The following is a 20,696-nucleotide window of genomic DNA, read 5'->3' as shown; positions in this document are numbered from 1 at the left end:
TGTGTACCAGGGAGGGAGTCTTTCTTTTACTTTTGAAAGAGAGGAGTGAACTGGGGGGCGGGGGGAGAGGGCTGGGCGGGGAGAGAAGTGCAGCAATGAATCAATGGAAATCCAAATTCTCTGTAAATGTTCATTAAAATTATTAAATAAAATAAAAAAAAGAATGGTCAGCACATAAGTTGAAAAGGTGTGGAGAAAAGATAAGTCCCTGACAATCCTTTCTTGATTTTGAACCATACTGTTTTTACTTTGCTCTGTTTTGACAATCGCTTCCTGGTCTAGGTGTAGGTTTTTGCATGAGCACAATGTGGTGCCCTGGGATTCCCATTCCTCTCAGTGTTGTGATCCACAGTCAAATGCCTTTGCATAGTCACTAAATCACAAATATCCATCCTTTTGGTACTCTTTGTTTTCTTTTTTTTTTTTTAACTCTTTGTTTTCAGCCAAGATCCATCTGACACCAGTCAAGGTCTATTTGACATCAGCAGTGATATTTCAGGTGCCACTGCCTCTTCTAAACCCAGACTGCATTTCTAGCAATTCTCTGTCAAGTAATTTTTGAATAATCTTCAGCAAGGCTTTGCTTTCATGTGGTATTAGTGATATTGTTCAGTAATTTCCATATTGTTTGATTACCTTTTGGGAAATGGGAATAAATATGGATCTTTCCTAGTCAGTTGGCCAGGTAGCTGTGCTCTGAATTTCTTGACACAACCTGGTGAGCACATCAGGGCTGAATCTGTTGAAATATGTCTATTGGTATTCCATCTATCACAGCAGCCTAACATTTTGCCAGTTCCTTCAGAGTAACGTGAGCTTCCTCCTTGATTACCATTGGTGCTTGCATATGCTACCTCCTGAAATGGTTCTGTGTCAGCTAGGTTTTTGGGCCATGTTGCAAGGAGGGACCCGTTCTTGGAGAGGGATGTCATGCCTGGGAGGGTAGAGGGACAGTAAAAGAGAGGAAGACTCTCAATGAGATGGATTGATTATCTGGGGTAATGGGGATAGGTGTGTGAGAGACAATAAGATTTGCACAGGATAGAGCAGGGTTGAGGGAGCCCTGATGTGCTCACCAGGTTGTGCCAAGAAATTTGGAGGACAGCTACCTGGACAACTGACTGGGAAAGATCCATATTTATTCCCATTTCCAAAAAAGGTAATAAAAAATATAGAAATCATTCCCTAATATTAGGAATATGGGATTATTCAAGATTTTGCCTATGGCATCTTTAAGAATTGCAACTTTGTTGTTGTTATGTGCCACTGAATAGCCTGCAACTCATTACGACCCTGTGTACAACAGCCCTAAACCCTGCTCTATCCTGTGCCAATCTTATTGTCTCTGACACACCTATCCCCATTACTCCAGATGAATCAATCCATCTCATCAAGGGTCTTCCTCTCGTGTGCTGTCCCACCAGCCTCCCAAGCTTGACGTCCCTCTCCAAGAACTGGTCCCTCCTTGCAACATATCCAAAGTACGTCAGAACAAGCTTCAGAATCCTTGACTCCAAGGAATATTCTGGTTTCACTCCCTCTAGGATGAACCTGTTTGTTCTCTTAGCAGTCCATGGTAGATTCAGTACTCTTCTCCAGCACTACAGCTCAAAGACGTCAATTCTCTTTCTATCATCCCCTGCCATTGTCCAGCTTTCTGATGCATAGTAAGTAATTGCAAAGACTATTGCTTAGATCAGGTTCACCTTAGTCTCCAGACTGACATCATTGTTCCTCGGTACTTTGGAGAGGTCTCTGACAGCAGACTTTCTCCAATACGATTCACCTTTTAATTTCCTGGCTGCTGGTATCAAGATTGTTGATTGTGGAGCCAAGCAGACTAAAGCTCTTAACCATCTCAATCTCTTCTCCATCTATCATGATGCAACTAGACGTTTGAATTTGTTCTTCAGTTCTTTCCACTTGAGAAACTCCCTTTTGATTTTATGACTCCTTGATCATTTCACTATAGTACGTAGCTTTGTCTTCATGAGCTGCCCTTTGAAATAGTCTGTTCACTTCTTTAACTTCCTGATTTCTTTCCTTTGTTTTGGCTTCTTAGAGTTCTAGTGTATTTAGTAGTCTTTAGAGTCTCTTTTGAGATCCATTTTGGTCTTTTTCTTCCTCCTACATCTTTGTAATTACCTTTTGTTTTCTTCATGTAAATTCTTCTTTCCAGTCATGCTTTTTGGGAGTGAAAGTATCTCAAAACCCAAATTCATTGTTGTTTAACTGGCCCTGACGTAGAGCTGACTCTCCAGTGGGTTTTTGATGCTATAAATCATGGAATCTGTGGTATCCTAGTGGTAAGAAAATGTGCTGCAACCCCAAAGGCACACAGTTTGAATCCACCAGCTTCTCCGTAGGAGAAGGATAGGCCATCTCTTCCTGTATGATTAAATTGCCTCTGAAAACTCACTAGAGAGTCAGCTTCTGGCTTGATGGTACACAATAAGAACAACATGGGAGTTGATTGTTATCATTCTCCCTCTGAGCCTCTGATGGATTCTGTTTTAGGACATGTAGTCTTGCAGAGCTTACCACAAAGGACCGTCTGATTTGCTGTCTGGCTTAGTTCACACCAGGAGATTGATACTGAAGCTTAAAGCTAAAGGCTTAGCTATAATGAAATGTTCCGTTTTTGGGTTTGTACTCTGTTAAGGGGCTTCTGTGAGGCCTCTGTGAGAAGGAAACAGCAATGGAAGGGAAGAATTTGGGATTCAGCCCTAGATGCTGGGCCATTCTTAATATCTGTTCACCAAAGACCCAACTCAGAGATACACAGCTGTTGTCAAGTCAACTCAGACTCCTGATCACATATCGTATAGAAGAAAGAATTTTCCCCCAGTGCTGTATCACCCTTAAACATTACTCTGTGGAGTCAGAACCAACTAAATCAATCACAGCTCACCTTCCAGTGGTTTTCCAAGGCTCTAAATTGCAAAGGAGAATGTTCATCTTTCTCCTCTGGAAATGCTGGTAGATTCAAACCACCAGAAAGGTGTGGCCTTTGGGTGAGCACTATGCCACCAAACCCATCATTGTAGCTGTTGTGTCAATCCACCTTCCCTGGTTATCTACTTCACCAACTTGACACTCTTCTCTCAGGACTGGTTGCTCCTTATCCTTGGGCCAAAGCAAGCTAGTGAGCCAAAGTTTTGTTATGATCCATGATCCACGTTTTAAATGGCTAATGTTGGGAAGTGCTTGACAAAACTTCTTTCCCGCTGTTTAGAAGCTCCACTGAAAACTGTTTACTATGAGCCATCCTGCTGGTATTTGAAACACAAGTGGCACATGGCACAGTTCCCAGCATCACAGCAACAAGAAAAACACCACAGTATGACAAACTGACATACAAGTAATGGTAATGCGTTATAATCATGTCTATATGGAATGCCTTCATAAAGAGAGAAGGTTCTTGAAAAACTTTGATTAAAAAGCACTAAAAAGAATACATCTATATTTTTTGTTTATTTATTTTTTTACATCTACATTTTTACCATCATTTTATTTTCACAATCCATCTTTGATATGAAATGATGTCTCTGTTGCATATTTTACAAAATTAAGGCATGGAAAAACCAGAGTTTTATCTAAAAGTATACTAAAAAAAATATAGGAGCTTTCAAGCTCACTGTTTGAACTTTTTGAGAAAGAGTGGGAGGTGGCTGCAAGCTTGGCAAAAAAACTTATAAAGTTTTTGCTTTATAAATTAAAGGTATTATATTCCTTAACTTCCTTTGGGACAGAAATGATGGGCTTATTCTGTACCCTTCATAACACCTAGCACAGAGCAGGAAAACAAGTCACCATTTAATAATATGCACAAACTTGCCTGTAGTTTCATAGGAAAAATATTATTAAATGAATACTTTGTAGCACCAGAGGTGCTCAAAGAGAAGCTAGCTAGTAATATGTCAAGAATGTCATATAACATTTCCATATTGACTAGGAAATAATACTAAATTTTTTCTAAATTATCTTACAATTCCGAAGTTCTATTATATTTCTTGTCAAAAATTTTAGTTAACTAAAAGAAGCTCCATGGCGCAGGCCTTAGGGAGTGGTGCTGCTAACTCCAAGGAGATGCCGCTCTGGCAGTTCAAATCTACGACTTATACCAGAGGAGGATGGGCAATCTCTTCTTGTGTAAATCTCCAAAAACTAAGTAGCCAGTCAGCTATGGGTCTGTCCCAACTTGACAGAAATGAGCTGCATTTTATTTTTGGGGTAGGTTTTGTTTTCGGATTTAGTTTTGGGGTTTTTTGTTTGTTTGTTGTGGTGTTATTTTTTCTTTTTTTCATACAACTGTTGTTGTTAGGTGGCACTTAAGTATGACTCAGAGTGATGGCCTTATGAACAACAGATTGAATCCTTTCCTACCCTGTGCCAACTTCACCATTTGTGACATATTTGTGCCCAATGCTGCAGTTACTGTGTCAGTTCATTTCATGGAGGGTTTTCCTCTATTTTGCTGACCCTCCACCTTTCCAAGCATGTTGTCCATCTCCAAGGAATAGCCTCTTCTAGCAATATGCTCAAGTATGTGAGAAGAAGCTTTGCATCCTTGCCTGCAAGGAGCATGCTTGCTTCATCTTCACCATGACATAGTTGTTTTTTTGACAGTCCACAGTACTCTTCTCCAAGACCACAAATCAAAAGCATCAATTTTTCTTCTGCCATCCTTCTTCCTTGTCCAGATTTCAGATGCATAGCAAGATTGTAAAGACCATGGCTTGAATCAAGCATACTTAATGCTTAAACTAACATCATTGCTTCTTAGTAATTTGGAAAGACAGTAGGAATATGTTTTCATGGATAAAAAGAAACAAATATTTTAAAATGTCACCATTACTGGAGAACCACTAAATTTTAAATGTGTATTTTTAAAATCCCTCCACAATTAAAATCTTCTCAATAGTTGCTATGAGCAACCATGGGCTTGAGTACAGCAGAGACTATGGTAAGGTGCCAGGGACTGTGGTAAGGGGACAGGATAGGACAAGGTTCCTGTTTGTTGTTCATAGTAAATAGATGCTTTAAGTTGTGGTCAACTTGATGCCACCTAACTACAACAACATGAACAAGCTCACAAGAGCTAATCTAAAAACTAGTTGTTTAAAATGTAGAAACCCATTTCCCACAGAACAATACAGACATAGCAAGGTTATCACGACATGGAAGGCCGTGACTACTATGCTCACTGGTGATAGTGACAGAGAACTTAAGCATCACTAAAAAAAGGTTTTACTTTGGGATGCTAGCAAGGATTAATGCCTTTTCAAAATCTAAAAGGGGGGAGAAGTGTGGGGGGATTGTATACCAAAGAAGGAATTTTGCTTTTGCTTTTCAAATAGAGGAGCAAACTATGGGTGGGTAGGGCTAGGCAGGGAGAAAAGTGCAACAATGAATGAATGGAAATTAAAAATCTCTGTAAATGTTCATTAAAATTAATAAAATAAAATAAAAACATAAACCAGAACTGCCAACCAAACAGATATATACACTCCTATGCTTATTGCTATGTTGTGCACAATAGCAAAGAGATGGAAGCAATCCAAGTGCCCATCAATGAATGGATAGAGAAGCTGTGGTATAGTCACACAGTGGAATACTACGCAGCACTGAAAAACAAGGATCTTATTAAATATTATACAAAATGGGTGACCCTGGAGGACGTTATGCTGAGTTAAATATCTCAGTCACAAAAGGACAAATACTGCATAGTGCCACTGTTATAAAATAGGACTGACATGGGGGTTGAGGGAAACTAAGAAAAGAGGGGATTTATTATTTATAAACACTGCATTGAAACAGAAGGAATTGTTTAAAAGGAATGTATGACTAGGTATTATTTGCATGACAACAGTCCAGAATAAAAGGGGTATTAGCAAAGTGGACTGGGGGATGGGGAGGGATTGTGCAACATTGAAAGAATCTTTTTTAAAAGAAAAGTGAAATGGGGTAGGAGGAAAATGTGCAACAACGAATGACTGGAAATCCAAGTTTTCTGCAATCTTTCATTAAAGTATCAATAAAAAATAAAATTTAAAAATAAAAAAAGTCTAAACGAGGAATCATTTGAATAAGAAAAAACTTGTCATCACTCTGTCAGTTAACTACACTGTCACTGCGTATGATCGAAACATAATAAATTTTCAGTTCTGTAAAATACTACTCTCACACTACTGAACCAGTTCTCGAACTTGCTATATTAAAGTGTCTTTCTTCTACAGTTATCAAAATTTTATTGCCATAACACAAATTTTAATTGAAAGTAAAATATGGCAGGATTTATTGATCTCTTATTAGCACGTTAGGAATCTCTGGTGGCATAGTCCATGCAGTGTTTGTCATTGAGCCTCTGGCAGTTTGAATCTACCAGTCTCTGTAAGAGAAGTTACACAACCTCTCTGTATGCAATTCTTAGCTAAGGAGACAGCGTATCTCATTTGCTTCACATAGAAAAGCTGACTACTAAGTCAGTGCTCCAGTATTTGAGGTCCATGACATACTGTTAGACAGTCGACAGGCAACAAGCATAAAGCAATCGTAATAGTGAGATAACAGGCATGTGGTTGTCTGATCACTGACGTACTGGATGGTATCAGGTGATTTAAGGAAAGCATCTTAATCCATGCTGTATATTGAACCCAAGAGGAGTGAGGTGAAAGACACTCATATTATTGTTATGACCAGGAATTTGCTGTACATTAAATTGCCATTGCTCTGTGGGAGAAGGATGAACAGTCTCCTCCTGTGCAGTAAACTGTCTCTGAAAAATTCGCTAGCGGGTCAGCTACAGGTGGGTTCCAACTTGATAGTGCACACCAACAACTTGGTTAGCAGTGCAACACATTGCAGACAGAGACTATATTAGAACTCTATACTCCTGCTGAGACTCTGACAAATGAGATTTAAAGACAGTCAGGATCTCATTCCTAAGTTGGGGACTGCTTATATTTAAACCCATCCATTAGTGCTGTCTGTGACTTTACTAACATGTTATATGCCGCTGAGTTGAAACCAACTCATAGTTAATCCTCTAGGGGCTTTTGGTAGTTGGAATTTGCACAGGAAGAGACTATCTTTCTCCCCTGGAGTGGCTGGCGGGGTCAAACCTTTGGACTGGCAGTGCAACTCTTTTTGCAGACTTTCCAGCATCCATCTATATATAAATTCAGAATTGACAAAAAAGTTTCTTTTCAAAATCCCAAATAAGGTTGTACGGTAACTGTTAAAACTAATTTTCTTGGTATCTATACTTCTTCCTGCCTATGAACTATTCGTGAGTATTCCACTTGCGGTCAATTTTGCTATGTAACTGATGTCGGGGCTCTCAGAGAAACAGGCTAGCCTTACTTGGTATGCACCAAAAAACCAAAGGGATCAATTCTAACCTGCAAGTTTAGATGCCCTGTATTCTTCTACAGCTTAACCTCAGTAGCCACTTTGCAAGGACTTTTTTGGAAGGTGGTCTCAGACTATTGAAAACATTTTGTCTGGGTTTGGGTTTGTTGTTTTATTTGAGTTGGGTTTTTTTTTTTTTTTTAATTCAGAAAGGAGGAAATGTCTTTCCTGTGTAACAATCACAGGGCTGGTCCCCTGGGGTTTTCCAGGGGACCTGTATCTCTTAATTCCTGTTTCTGGTTTCTAACTGCTAACTCTATATTTGGTAATAGGCAGCCTGTGTACTGTTTTGGATTTGGTCATAATAAGATAACCTGGAGACACTAAGCAGAGATCTAAAGCAATTTTATTTTTCCAGGAAGCAACGTGTTGACCTTTCAAACATTGGTGTATTTTATCAAGAGAGTGTTGCATTTTTGAACAGCAATGTTTATAAGTGTAAAGTTGGGTGTTTACACTGTAGGTTCTTGACGGTGTATGACTGTACAGGAATATGATACATACACCCTCCTGGTTTACAATGAGTTTATATTTGTTTCATAAGGGCACTGATGTGGTAACCAGGAGAATAACTACTTGTTCAGAAATGAATAAATATTTGTCAGATGAGTCAGTGTTGATATGGATGCTTTTACATGAGGGCAAGAAAGAATCAACACCTTTCTAAAAGATAGTAAGTCCCGCCCTACCTTGATTTCTCTAGCTGTTCATCTTCAAAGCTGCTTAGTGTTAAAACCTATATGAATCTGACTCTTTAGGAGTAAACTGATACTCAAGTACTATTTGCCATGGAACAGGCAATTTAAAATGGTGGCTCCAAAAGCTATGGGATTAATATTTTATTTCTAATGAATATTCTTGCAATTGTACTTGAGATTTTGCTTTGGTTTGCTTTCACGTTTAGGTGTTAACTTGCTTTGTAAATTTGGTCTGAGAGGATGTGCTTTAATTTTACAGAGGAAAAAAAATCAAGGCACAGAACCATATTTTAACTTAAAGAAAATCACCTTAGAATTGTGAAAGGGATCTGGGCCACACAGAAAACCCTTTGTTTCTAACATTTTCAGTCATTGAACCAATGTTAGAGTGTTGTTGTATACTACCGAGTTGGAACTGATCCACAGCTGACCCTTCAGTGAGTTTTCAGAGGCAGTTAATCACGCAGGAAGAGAACACCCATCTCTCTCCCATGGAGCAGCCGGTGGTTTTGAACCACATACCAACACAACTCCTTACCACGAGGCCACCAGAGCTCCCTAAAGGATGATCATAGGAGAGCTAAAATACAAGCTTATATTCCCCTTCCCTAAGGAACATTCAGAGTCATGAGGACGACACAGTATAAGTCAAGGTTCAGAGCCATTGTTCATACGGTCATAATTCGTTGTAGTTGCCTCAATGACAACTAATAACTACTTTCAGTTTAATATTTCTTGTGGAAAGGGAATTTAAGGATGACTGGAGAACTACTGATGCCTTTGAATTGTGGTGTCGGAGAATAATAATGACTATCCCACTGATTGTCAAAAGAACAAACAAATCTGTCTTGGAGAAAGTGCAGCCAGGGTCTGTGTTAGAGGCCAGGAGAGTGAAACTCCACCTCACACACACTGGGCAGTTGTCAGGAGCGGCCAGTCCTGAGAAAAAGACACAATGCTGAGAAAAGTGGAGGATCCGAGAAAGAGAGGAAGACTCTCAACAAGATGGGCAGACAGTGACTCTAACAATAGGCTGGAGCCTGTTGGAGGCCGTGAGGATGGTTCAGGATAGGACAAGGTTCAGCTCTGCTGGTCACAAGGTCACTATGAACTGTATAGAACAACAAGAAGGAGTATTAATTTGTTACATGGACCCTAGTTACTGCTACTTTTCTTAAGATATTTATATATCTTATCTTAAAAATGCTTCTTATAGCTTACAAAATTATTTTTTAATAGCATGTGTAAAGTAGCTAAACTTTAACATAAATGCTGCTCAGTTAATTTTGACTTACAGCATCCCTCACCATCCAGTGGAAGGAAGATGAGGAAGAGACTGTCTGTCTTTCTCCCTTGGAGCACCTAGCAGCTCAATCTATTAGAAACTATGCCATCAGGCTCTTCTAAATAATCCTCAGAATAATCTTATCTGTTATTCAGAAAATTCATTCTTTTTATAATTTTCTATTTTTCCTATTAGGCATTTTATACTTACATTTATACTTAAATTTTCTTTTACAAATCAAAGTTCTCCTATATTATCTGTGCAACTGTAATGCTTTCATAACATTCCATATCGGTGTACAAAGGGCTGAAAGCCTCACACAAGACAATCAGATCTGTGCGTGAATCCAAACTCCATTCTTCTCAGCCTTGTGACTAGTTACCTAACCTTCTAGACCTCAGAATTCTCATCTGAAAAATGGGTCTAAGTCAACTTTATAGGGCCATTCTGGAAAGTAAATAAACTTTACAAAGTACAGACCTGAGCACTGGCTCTCTTACCAGTGTTACTAAATGGAAGAGAGATTAGCATTCTGGATGGAACAATTCCGTTGTGTGGGGCTCTCCCAACCCTAGCTGAGTGTTTAATATCCCTGACTCTGCCCCCTAAAAATACTATCTGATGTTTTTGTCAATGTGCCAATCAATGTCAATTTTGTAAAAGGTTAACTAGCTAAACCTTCTGCTAGGGATGGATTGAGAAGTTGTGGTACATTCATACAATGGAGTACTACACAGCACACAGGAGCAATGATTTTGTAAATTACTACTTAACTTGGGAGGGACTGGAGAGCCTTATGCTGCGTGAATGAACTCATTCCCACAAGGACAAATACTGTGTAAAATCATTATTGTAGAAAAAGTATGAAGAACCAAGGGGGGGTGGTGTGGAAGCAGAAGGGTGAGGATGGGTGTGGGGGTGGAGTGTTAATCAAAGGGTTGCACAATTCAATGGGTGGGGCAGGGTATGAAGGAAATGGGAAGGATCTTGTGTGAAAAACAATGTATTTAAACTTTGTAATAAAAGTAGTATAAAATCTTTAAAAAATTATATTAATTTTGTATATTCATTCTTTAGGACTTTGTGATTTACCTGTTCAAGTCTCTGGAATTCAGTGGCTAAGATACCATTCTATTTAATGCTCTTGTAGTGTACCACAATTACAGCACTTACATACTGAATAGCATTGTTTAGTAGTTTCTCAGCCTTTAGACTGGCAGTTATCTAAAAGCAGGAGCTGACTGTATTTTTCTTTCAGTATCTAACATCCAGCACACAGTGCCTGATATACTGATGCTCAGGAATGTTGACTGCTGGGTTGAATGGCCCTGCCCCTATGAATTCTGGGCCCTTTAATACTCCTATTTTGACACAGTATGCCTATTCAGAATTTTGATCATCTCAAATGACATTTTGTATATCCAGTCAACCAGTGTCAGTTTTCTTTTTAAAAGCTATACTTTGAAGACACAGATGTTTTGTACTCGACTGTTAGTGGTTTGAACGTGCCCAATAGTACGATGGAAGGAAAGGCCCAGCAATCTGCTTGTGTTAAGATTACAGGCCAGAAAACCCAATGATACAGCTCTACTCTATGGCACATTGGGTCATCATGAGTCTAAATCCACTGAACTAACAAAGGATAAGACAGACCGCGATGCATGAAGGCTCTGATGGAGAAAGATGAACAATCTCCACCTATGAGAGTCACAGACTGCCAAGCCCAAATGGAGTGTCATTTATGGAGTCAGTTCCCACTTGATGGCAATGAGTTTTGAGGTTTTTGAATTTATGAAGGCTCCAGATTACCCAGGCCCAGGAATAGAAGGCTCTAAGTGTGGACAGTAAGGGAGGGGCTGGGTGGAAAGTGGGGAGCACTAAAAGCTTTTGCACTGCAGGCATGAGCTATACTGTGGAGGAGGTCTGAGTATGGTACAGAGAAAGATGTTTACCATGGTCTGGAATCTACTCCTGAACTCACCACCCCTGCATTCTTTACATGATGCTCACCCTGGCCATGTTCTCTTAATTTATTTTGTTCCAAGCAAACTACTAGTCTGCAAAGAGTTTCTGTGAGGTTTTTCTCCTGCCATGGAATATGTAAATAAGAGATATGATACACTGAGCTTGTAAAGCAGATCTGAGGTAATGTTGTGCTAAACACAGCAATTAAAAAAAAAAAATTAGAGCCCTCCTGCTGACCTATGTCAGCTCCCTCTACTACATCTCAGACTGGCAATTTCAAATGCTGCCTTTCTTAAGGCATCCCACCTCATCCTCACAAGCTTTCAGCAGATGTATCATTCTCTAATTCACAGAGAAACCAGAAGCCATAAGGCATACATTTCCAATTTTCTGTTTCCTTTCTTCCAAATTAGGTATAACTGCAGTGATCGGCTATTACTTGTAGGTCAGTTTGTCTTAGTGTGGATGTTACGTGTTGCTATGATGCTGAATGCAATGCCACTAGTACTTCAAATACCTGCAGGGCCACCCCTGCAGGCCAAGTTACAGGACAGCTTCCAGATGATGACAGAGTAGGAAAAAAGGTCTAAGTGGTCTCTTGAAGAAATTAATTAACAAAAATCTATGGATGATAATAAAATAAAAATTAAAAGAGGAAAACACCCTGTGGATCACAGAGCATTATTTGAGTCTCTTCCTTTGGGCATGCCATTGGGAGGGATCCATTGCTGTAGTAGGACATCATATTTGGTGAAGACATAATGCTTCAGTTAGTGAAGGTAAGCGGAGAATTTTGATGAGATTGGGTGGCATATTAACTACAGGAATGGACTAGAAAATGACACAAATCATCCAGACCCAAATGGTTTTGTTCTTCTATATAAAAGGTTATCATGAGTTCAAGTTGGCTCAGTGGTAGCTAGCTATCAATTAATCACTGCAATTATTCCCTTTCTGGTAGAAGACACTCATTTTCTATCCAGGATAATTCTTCCACCTGAATTCTATTACCCCTTCCTTCCATAGAAGACATTCATCACTTATCCGAAACTTTTGAGTCTAATAACATCTGTCTTCAGATATCTGGTGTATATATCTCAAACTTAAGATGATGACAGAATCTTTTTCCAGTCTGCTCAGGCCTAAAACCTTAAGAGCCTTTCCTGATTTTTTTTTTTTTTGCTCCCAAATTCACAATCCTTTTGTCAGTAAATCTTGGTGGTTTTTCCTCCAATGCATGTCCAGAAATGCATATCCTCTGTCGTCCAAGCCACTTTCACCTTTCAGTGGATTGTTTCACTGGCTGTCAAATTAATCCCTCTGCTCTTATCCATGTCCTTTGTATTTTCTGGGTTAGAAACTCAATTTCCTACAGACTATGTCACCAGAGCTCATGCACTGTGTTATTAATACAACAGCAAGAAAGAGCTTATGAAAGCATAAGGCATAATAATAATAAGTCCTTACTCAAAACTCTTCAAATGTAGCCTCTCACAAAAAAAGTGAAAACCTAAAGACACTCTATGATCTGGGATCACTTCCTCTTAGGTTTTATTATTCCACTGACCTTCTCTTCATGTTCATGACTCCTAACTTTTCCTTTAACATGTCAAGAACCCCCCTATTTCAGGTCTAATAAACCACCAGGCTTTTTTCTTAGCTCACCTCAGCATTCAGATTTAGAAGATATGAGAGACTCCAACAGACACCAGGGTCCCTTAGAAAGAGAAAGCATCAGAGTCACAGTTTGACTGCAAGTCAATGTCAGATTTTCCTTTTTGGGAACTGCTTCATAACTCTCTTTGTGGCAATTCACACTGTCTGCCCAGGAGCTAATCTCCCCCTATGGCTTTTCATTCTATAGACCTCGGATGCAAGATAAAGGTCTCGTCTTCATATCATCCTATATATGGAATTACATCTCTCATCAAATATTCTGAAGTCCTCATCCCTGTACCTGTGGCTGTGATGATATTTGCAAAGGCCATTAAAGAAATTATTTATGTTTTCAAAGGTGTCATGATTAAGAAATTATATAACTTTCTTAATAATAATAATCAAACACCCTGAGAAATGAATTTCAGTCCTTGAACTTCTCAGGGCCATAGCCTCAGGTGACAACAAGGTCAATTTTCATATCATAGCCCACAATGACAAAGTTTGACATCCTACTTTGGTAAGTAGGAGCTGGAGTCTTCAAAGTCAGTGAGCAGCCTTCTAAGTTGTAAGTACTGGTCTTTTCTTATCCGGAATAAAGAAGAGTGAGAAAATCAAAGATGCATGGAAGCAATTAGTTGAAAGGGCTAATGGACCATATGGTCCACATCTTCCATGATCTTGATACCAGAAGAACTAGATGACTGGATGGTGCCCTGATGGTGCCCTGCTACCACTGCTGACCACTTTAGAAGGTGCTAGTCAGAGATGGAGAAAAATATTGAACTAAAAAAAAAAATACAGCTTATTTGGTGGCTTGATAGAGTAGTAGAACTCCCCAAACTATTGCCTTTAGTTGTCCTTAGTGCATGGAGCTAAACTTATCCCTGTAGTTCAAATTTCTGCCAAACAACATATAGGCCTTATATATCGTTAACAACCTCAATCTTTTCTCCATCTATCAGATGCTTCTTATTGGCCAGGAAGTGAGGATCTCTCTTTTCTTGATGTTGAGATTTTAGGAGGGAAGATGAACAATAACTTCTGGGAAGAAGTCAGTCTTTAGAACAATCAATCATTTGAGATTCAAAGGATATAAAGTTCAGAAGTCAAGAAAGGATAGGATGGAAGGATGAATAGGAACAAGAGTCACACAGAGGAAACAGGGAGAGTGGTGTAGGAATTGTTCTTAATGTCATTAAGCAAAATATACATAAACAGTTGAATAAAAAACTGCTGTAATAATCTGTTCTGTAAACTTTCACTGAAATCACAATAATAATTTATAAAAAAAACAAAGATGCCACTAGCTTAACATGAAGTCAGACTGGAGTAGAGAAGTTCTATTTCTATATGAGTGGTGTATGGAAAAGAGTGGATAAACAGAGACAGGGAGACAGAAGAAGGATCCCACCTGATGCTGAAGATGTTAGCCAATGAATACATGAAGCTACCAGAAATCTAGGATGATAGAAACATGGAATAGAGTCTTTGCTTCTAAAACCTCAAGACCAAGGAAGCAAAGATCTTAACCATCAGGCCAATAGGCAGCATCACGATGAATGGAGAAAAAGACTGAAGTTGTTAATGATTTCATCTTGCTTACATCCACAATCAATAATACCCTTGACTCCAGCAATCAGGAAATGAAAAGATGAGTTGCACTGGGAAATTCTGTTGTCAAGGACCTCTCCAGAGTGCTAAAGAGTGGTGATGTCACATGCCTGATACATGCCCTGGTCTTCCCAGCTGCTTGCTATGCATCTGAGAGATGAATAAGGACAGAAGAAGAATCAATGCTTTTGAGTTGTGGTTCTGGAGAAGAGCATTGAGCATACTATGGACCGTTAATAGAATAAACAGGTCTGGCCTGGAGAAGGTGAAACCAGGTTTGTTCCTTGGAGGCAATGATTTTGAAGCTCAATCTGATATACTTTGGGTATGGTGCCAGGAGGAATCAGTCCTTGGAGAAGGACAACATGCTAGGAAGGACAGAGCACCAAGAGAGGGAGGCCCTAAATGAGATGTACTGACACAGTGACTGTGGCAATAGGGTCAAGTTTGTCAGAGATGGTGAGGTTGGCTCAGGATAGGGCAAAGTTCAGAGCCACTATTCATAGACAGTGTTGCTATAAGTCATAGTTGACTCAATGGCACATAATAACATAGCTTCAGAAGGAACTAACATGGCTGGTACTTTGTTCTGATTCCTAGTTTTCAGAACTGTGAGGCAATACATTTCTGTTTATATAAGCTATCTGGTTCATAGTATTTGGTTATGGTGAACTTATAAAATCAATACAAGTGTGTTTAGGACTTACTTTGTCTTAAAGTCTTGTAATACAGAGAAGTTAGTATCTCTTGTAACTCAGTAGGTTTATTTTCTATGTGTCAAGAACATGATCAGGTGTAAGTGTCACTAAAATTATCAAAGCCCAATGATATGGCTTCCCACCAGTATTAATTTGTTGATGTCAGATGGATTCTGGCTGAAAGTAAGGAATACCAGAAAATATTTGTGCTTTATTGAGTATGTAAAGGCATTTACTGTGTGGGTCATAAGAAATTGTGGCTGACATTGAATAGAATGGGAGTCCCAGAGCACTTAACTGTGCTTATGTGAAACCTGTATCTGGACCAGGAAGCTGCTGTGAGAAGAAAGCAGGGGAACAATGCATTGTTTAAAATTAAGAAGAGTGTGCAAGGGTTGTATTTTTCTCTCTATACCTATTTCATCTGTATGCTAAGCAAATTATTCAAGAAGCTGGACCCTATGAAGAGAAGTGTGGCATCAGGATTAGTGGGAGACTTATCAATAACCTGTGTTATGGAGATGACACAACCATCCTTGCTGAAAGTGAGGAGGACTTGAAGCACTTTTTGCAGAAGATCAAGGAATGCAGCCGCTAGTATGGATTGCATCTCTATCAGGAATGAGAAGAGACAAACTGTCAACAGCTTCGCCTTAAATGGATCCACAACTAACAACCTTAGTACTAGCAGTTAGGATATAAGGAGATGCAATGCACTGTGAAAATCTGCAGTTAGAGATCTCTCCAAATGACTGAGGAGTAATGATGTCAGTTTGAAGACTAAGATGTGTTTGATTCTGGCCATAATCTTTATGATCACTTGTTATGCATCTGAGAGCAGGACAGTGAATAAGGAGGACAGGAGAAGAATTGATGCCTTTGAGCTGGGTGTTGGAGAAGAGCATCCCATGGGCAGCTAAAAGAACAAGAAAATATTTCTTGGAGAGGGTGCAACTGGCGTGCTCGTTGGAGGAAAGAATGATGAGGCCCCACCTCACAAACTTTGGGCATGTTGCTAGGAGGGGCTATTCCTTGAAGAAGAACATGATACCATGAAGGGGGAGGGTCGGCAAAGGAGAGAAAGACCCTCAACCAGGTGGACTGACATGGTGACTGCTATCAAGCGCCCTTGCGTTTCAGGAAGTGTGAGGATGGTGCAGGATAGAACAGGGTTCAGATCTTTTGCTCAGGGTCACTAGGAGTTGTACTCTACTTGAGGGCACCTAACAACAATCACCAATACTAATTATAGTCTCATGCAAACGATCCATTTTATCATAAGCAATGTTACTTATTAACCTAGCTGGCATTCTAGTCTCCAGAAAAATAGAACTGAAAAGTTAAGAACAAGGTAAAAAGTAAAATTTTCATGCAGAAGGTGATGGGCTCTGCTAACCTTTTGTCTAGAAAGCCTGTTGCTATTGTACCCTCAGCCGAGAAAATTTCTCCTTGGAGAAGTGCATTCCCTGCCCCAACATCTGTCAATTCCTTGGGTCACCTTCTCATCCTATTTGAAAACCAGCTCCTATCTCACCTGCTGGGAGCTCTTACCATGCTTTATTTGAGACCTTATCGCCTTCTAACAAATTAATAATCGCTTTGCTTCTTATTGTCTTCACTGAAATAAGCTTAACAAGCCTGGCATTTGTGTTTTTATATTTTTCCTCCTTCACTAATAATTCTTGGAACTTAGAAGAGTACCTGATGCACAGTAATTTCTTCAATTTAAACTTATTTTATTTCAATGAGTTTAGATGCTTTCTGTCTTTAAAACAGAATTTTTCATTGGTATCCTTTTGTGAAGGAGCCCCGGTGGCAGTTGCACTGTTAACCCAGAAGCTGTGCTACTTTGATGATTTGAAGTCACCACTGGCTTTAAGGGAGAGAGATGAGCAATCTCCTCTCATGCAATCCCTAGATCTTGGAAGCCCAAAGGACACTCAGCTAGGAGTTGGTTTTGACTCCACAGCAATGAGATTTTGAGTTTAATCCTTTCAGGAAGAGGACGTTAACCTTTCTGTCATCCTACAAACAAAAGGCAGCAAGATGTTAGGGATGAAGAACAAAATTTTAGGTCTGCTTTTCTGAGTTTGAATAATGGTTTTGCCACTCACCTTGGGAAATCTCTTCAACCTATTTATGCCTTACTGTCAGATTTGAAAATGTAGTAATAATTTTACTTATCTACTTAAGACCAGTGAAATAATTCAGGCAAGAGATGAAGATGGCTTGAAGCAGGGTTGAATGAGTGGTTCTGGATGTATTTAGAAAGAAATTAAGTAATATAATAGTACCCAATTATTTCAAATTCTAATTCTTCATTGGCAATCTTTTTGTTGTTGTTGTCTGTTTGTTTTTAATTGGGGGTAATTTTTTTTTTAACACCATAGAAATAAAAGGTATCATGATGGTAGCATTTAAGAACAGTGGCTAAGCTTGGAGCCAAACTGCCTGGCTTTGAATAATGGCTTTGCCATTCAATTTGGATAATTAATTTATTTAACATATTTATGTCTCCGTTGTTGGATTTATAAATATAGTAATAATAGCACCTTTATCTAAATGTTGCCATGAAGATGATATGGGTTGATATTTATAAATTTTCAGAACAGTGTCTGGAACACAGGAAGTGCCATGCATTAACTATTACTAAAATCAATTTTTAAAAGGTCTTTATTTCTGCTCCATACAGTTTCCAACTCTTGATGTTTTCCCCTCCTCTCCTTCCCAGGTTATCTATTTAAAAGTCATATCTACTCCGTGGCCTCTATTTTAATACTTATTTTCTTTCCAACGACTGAAATAGTCTACATTTTCTAATGAGCCAGCTGCCACTTCTCTGTTCTGTGTTCATGAGTTAACTGTACTGCTTGCCATCACTGACCACGTCTTCCCTGGACTTCTGAGGCATTCTTCTCCCCCAGTTTTCCTCTGTCCCTACAGCTGTCCCATCTCAATCTGCTGTGAAAGCTCCCCTTCTCCTATTTAATGTCACCCTGAACTTGTCCCACTCTCCACACTCTCTGTAGGTGATTCCATATGAAACCAGACATAGTTTTATCTTCCATACAATGGAAACTCAATCTGTACTAGTTTTTCTGACAGCTGATTAAAGAATTCAAGTTCTTTCCCATTTCCCTGATCGAGCTTTTCTCATTTCCTATCACCTTCTCCCTCTCTTAAGATAACTCTTTCTACTAACGCTAACTGACTCTCCAAATTTTAACTCGACCATCATATTTTATTTTGCTCTCAAGATGAGCTGAATGGGCTTCCTCCAATCTTTTAATGCTTCAGGGATATCTCCACTATGCTGTTGTTGAACATAAAGAAGTTATCAAAAAATCTTTTTCTTTTCTTTTTTTTAAATTTTATTATTTTTGTGTGAGTGTACCGTCAAATCAGATCTGACTGGTACAGGAGGAGATTGTCCCTCCTTCCCCGGCAGAGCATCTGGTGGATTCAAACCATGTGCCTCTGGGATTGTAGTTGCAGCTCCTTGCCACTAAGCCACCAGAGCTCCCCCAAAAAATCTTTTTATGACAAGTATAAAAGATGATTTAAAGAAGTGAGTTCTATTTGGAGATACACACACACACACACACACACACATATACACAGAGAGGGAGCGAGCCCTGGTGGTACAGTGGCTAAGCTGCTAAAATAAAGGTTGACAGTTGAACCCACCAACCACTCTGTGGGAGAAAGATGTGGCAATGTTCCTCCCTAAAGGTAAAAGCCATGGAAACCCAGGGGGTCATTTTACTCTGTCCTGCACTGTTGCTCTGAGTCGGAGCTATCTTAGAGCTAATGAGTAAGAAAATACATGCTATATTTCACTGAAGAACCAAGACTAAAAGAGAAAACCCTTTGTCACTGAGTGTGTCCCAACTCATAGTGACCCTTAACCAAGTTTCCAAAATGATAATCTTTTTGGCAAGAGAGAGCCCATCTTTCTCCCACAGAGTGCTGGTGAATCAGAACTGTTGACCTTCTGGTTAGTAGCCTGATAATTTTTAAAAAATTTAATATTAGGTTTTTTTTATTCATTGTTGAACATTTTCTTACCCCTCTCCTCTCCCTCTTCCCCACCAACTGTACAACGTACCCGTTGTTCCAGACTGTTGTCGTACATGTAATGTCATATACTCCTTTTGGACAGTTCTTCCCCTCATCTGTACTATTGCAGTGTTGATTATCTATCCACTCTTTTCCCATTATTTCTCCAAGCCCCCCATGTCCGTCTTATTTTATAATGGCAGTGCTATGCAATATTTGTCCTTTTGTGACTGAGATATTTCACTCAGCATAATAACCTCCAGGCTTCTGCATAGTTTGTAATATTTCATGAGTTTACTGTTTTTCAAGGCTGCATAATATTTCATTGTGTGAATGTACCGAGTTTTTTTAATCCATTTATTTGTTAATGGGCACCTGGGTTGCTTCTAGCTCTTTGCTATTGTAAATAACACAGCAATAAACACGTGTGTGCATACATCTGTTTGAGTCACGGCTCTGATTTCTTCAGGGAATATTACCAGTAGTGAAATTTCTGGGTCAAATATTATTTCTATTTCCAACTTTCTGAGAAACGCCAGAACACTTTCCATAGTGGCTGCACCATTTTACATTCCCACCAGTAGTGAGTAAGAGTTCTAATCTCTCCACAATCTAGCCAGCATTTGTTGTTTGCTGCCCTGTTGAACTTTTGCTATCGTTGCTGGGAGTCTGGTACTTTTTTGGGCTTACTGAAATCTTACAGGTACCATATTTACCTTATGAAGAAAGTTGAGCAAATAACTGGTCAGGTTCTCTGACATAATTACAAACATCATACACTAGTGGATAACAGCAACTAACATTTACAAGTTTGAAAGATCTCCTCCTTTTAAGAAATTTTACTGGCTAGCTTTCTTGCTTGACCCTCACTCTTCCAGGGGTCTCAGCACCTACCTGTAAAGTACACCCGAATACACCAATCATCAGCATGGCCACTGAGAGGTAATCGGTAAACACATCCCACCATGGCTTCAGCACCCGGAAAGCAGGCTGCTGCTCAGAGAACTGCCGGAATTCTGTCACAGGAATCATGTTTCTGGAAAAGGAAAGATTAGCCATGAATTAATTTATAATTAATTGCACCTTCATATACTGCATACTGTATTGTTACCGGTGTTTACAATGTTTCTTCAATCCAGTAGAAACAGAGGCCTGCAGGGACAAATTTTTGTTACAGGATACATGAAATATAAAGATGAAATTAGTGATAACCACAATAAATAATGAAGGGGGAGCAGAAAGAAAGGTAATGTTTGAAGGATGGTACATGGAGTCCTACAATACTTTGTTGATCGCCATTCAAGGTAT

At 39.3% G+C, this 20,696-nt stretch overlaps 1 protein-coding gene across 1 annotated transcript in view; it reads right to left on the bottom strand.

The window, feature by feature from the left end:
- LRRC8C (leucine rich repeat containing 8 family, member C) overlaps positions 1 to 20,420 on the bottom strand; it is a 54,063-nt gene extending 33,643 nt beyond the window's left edge. Inside the window, exon 1 of the mRNA XM_006898951.1 lies at positions 20,283 to 20,420. Coding sequence (XP_006899013.1) covers positions 20,283 to 20,420 — 138 coding nt within the window. The remainder of the gene's footprint in view (positions 1 to 20,282) is intronic.
- Between the last annotated feature and the right edge of the window lie 276 nt (positions 20,421 to 20,696).

The sequence above is a fragment of the Elephantulus edwardii genome, unplaced genomic scaffold (genome assembly GCF_000299155.1).
Source record: "Elephantulus edwardii isolate Elephantulus edwardi_28Jun2011 unplaced genomic scaffold, EleEdw1.0 scaffold00242, whole genome shotgun sequence".
Taxonomy (NCBI): domain Eukaryota; kingdom Metazoa; phylum Chordata; class Mammalia; order Macroscelidea; family Macroscelididae; genus Elephantulus; species Elephantulus edwardii.
The sequence above is the reverse complement of the archived record's forward strand: the minus strand, read 5'-3'. Positions and strand labels throughout refer to the sequence as shown.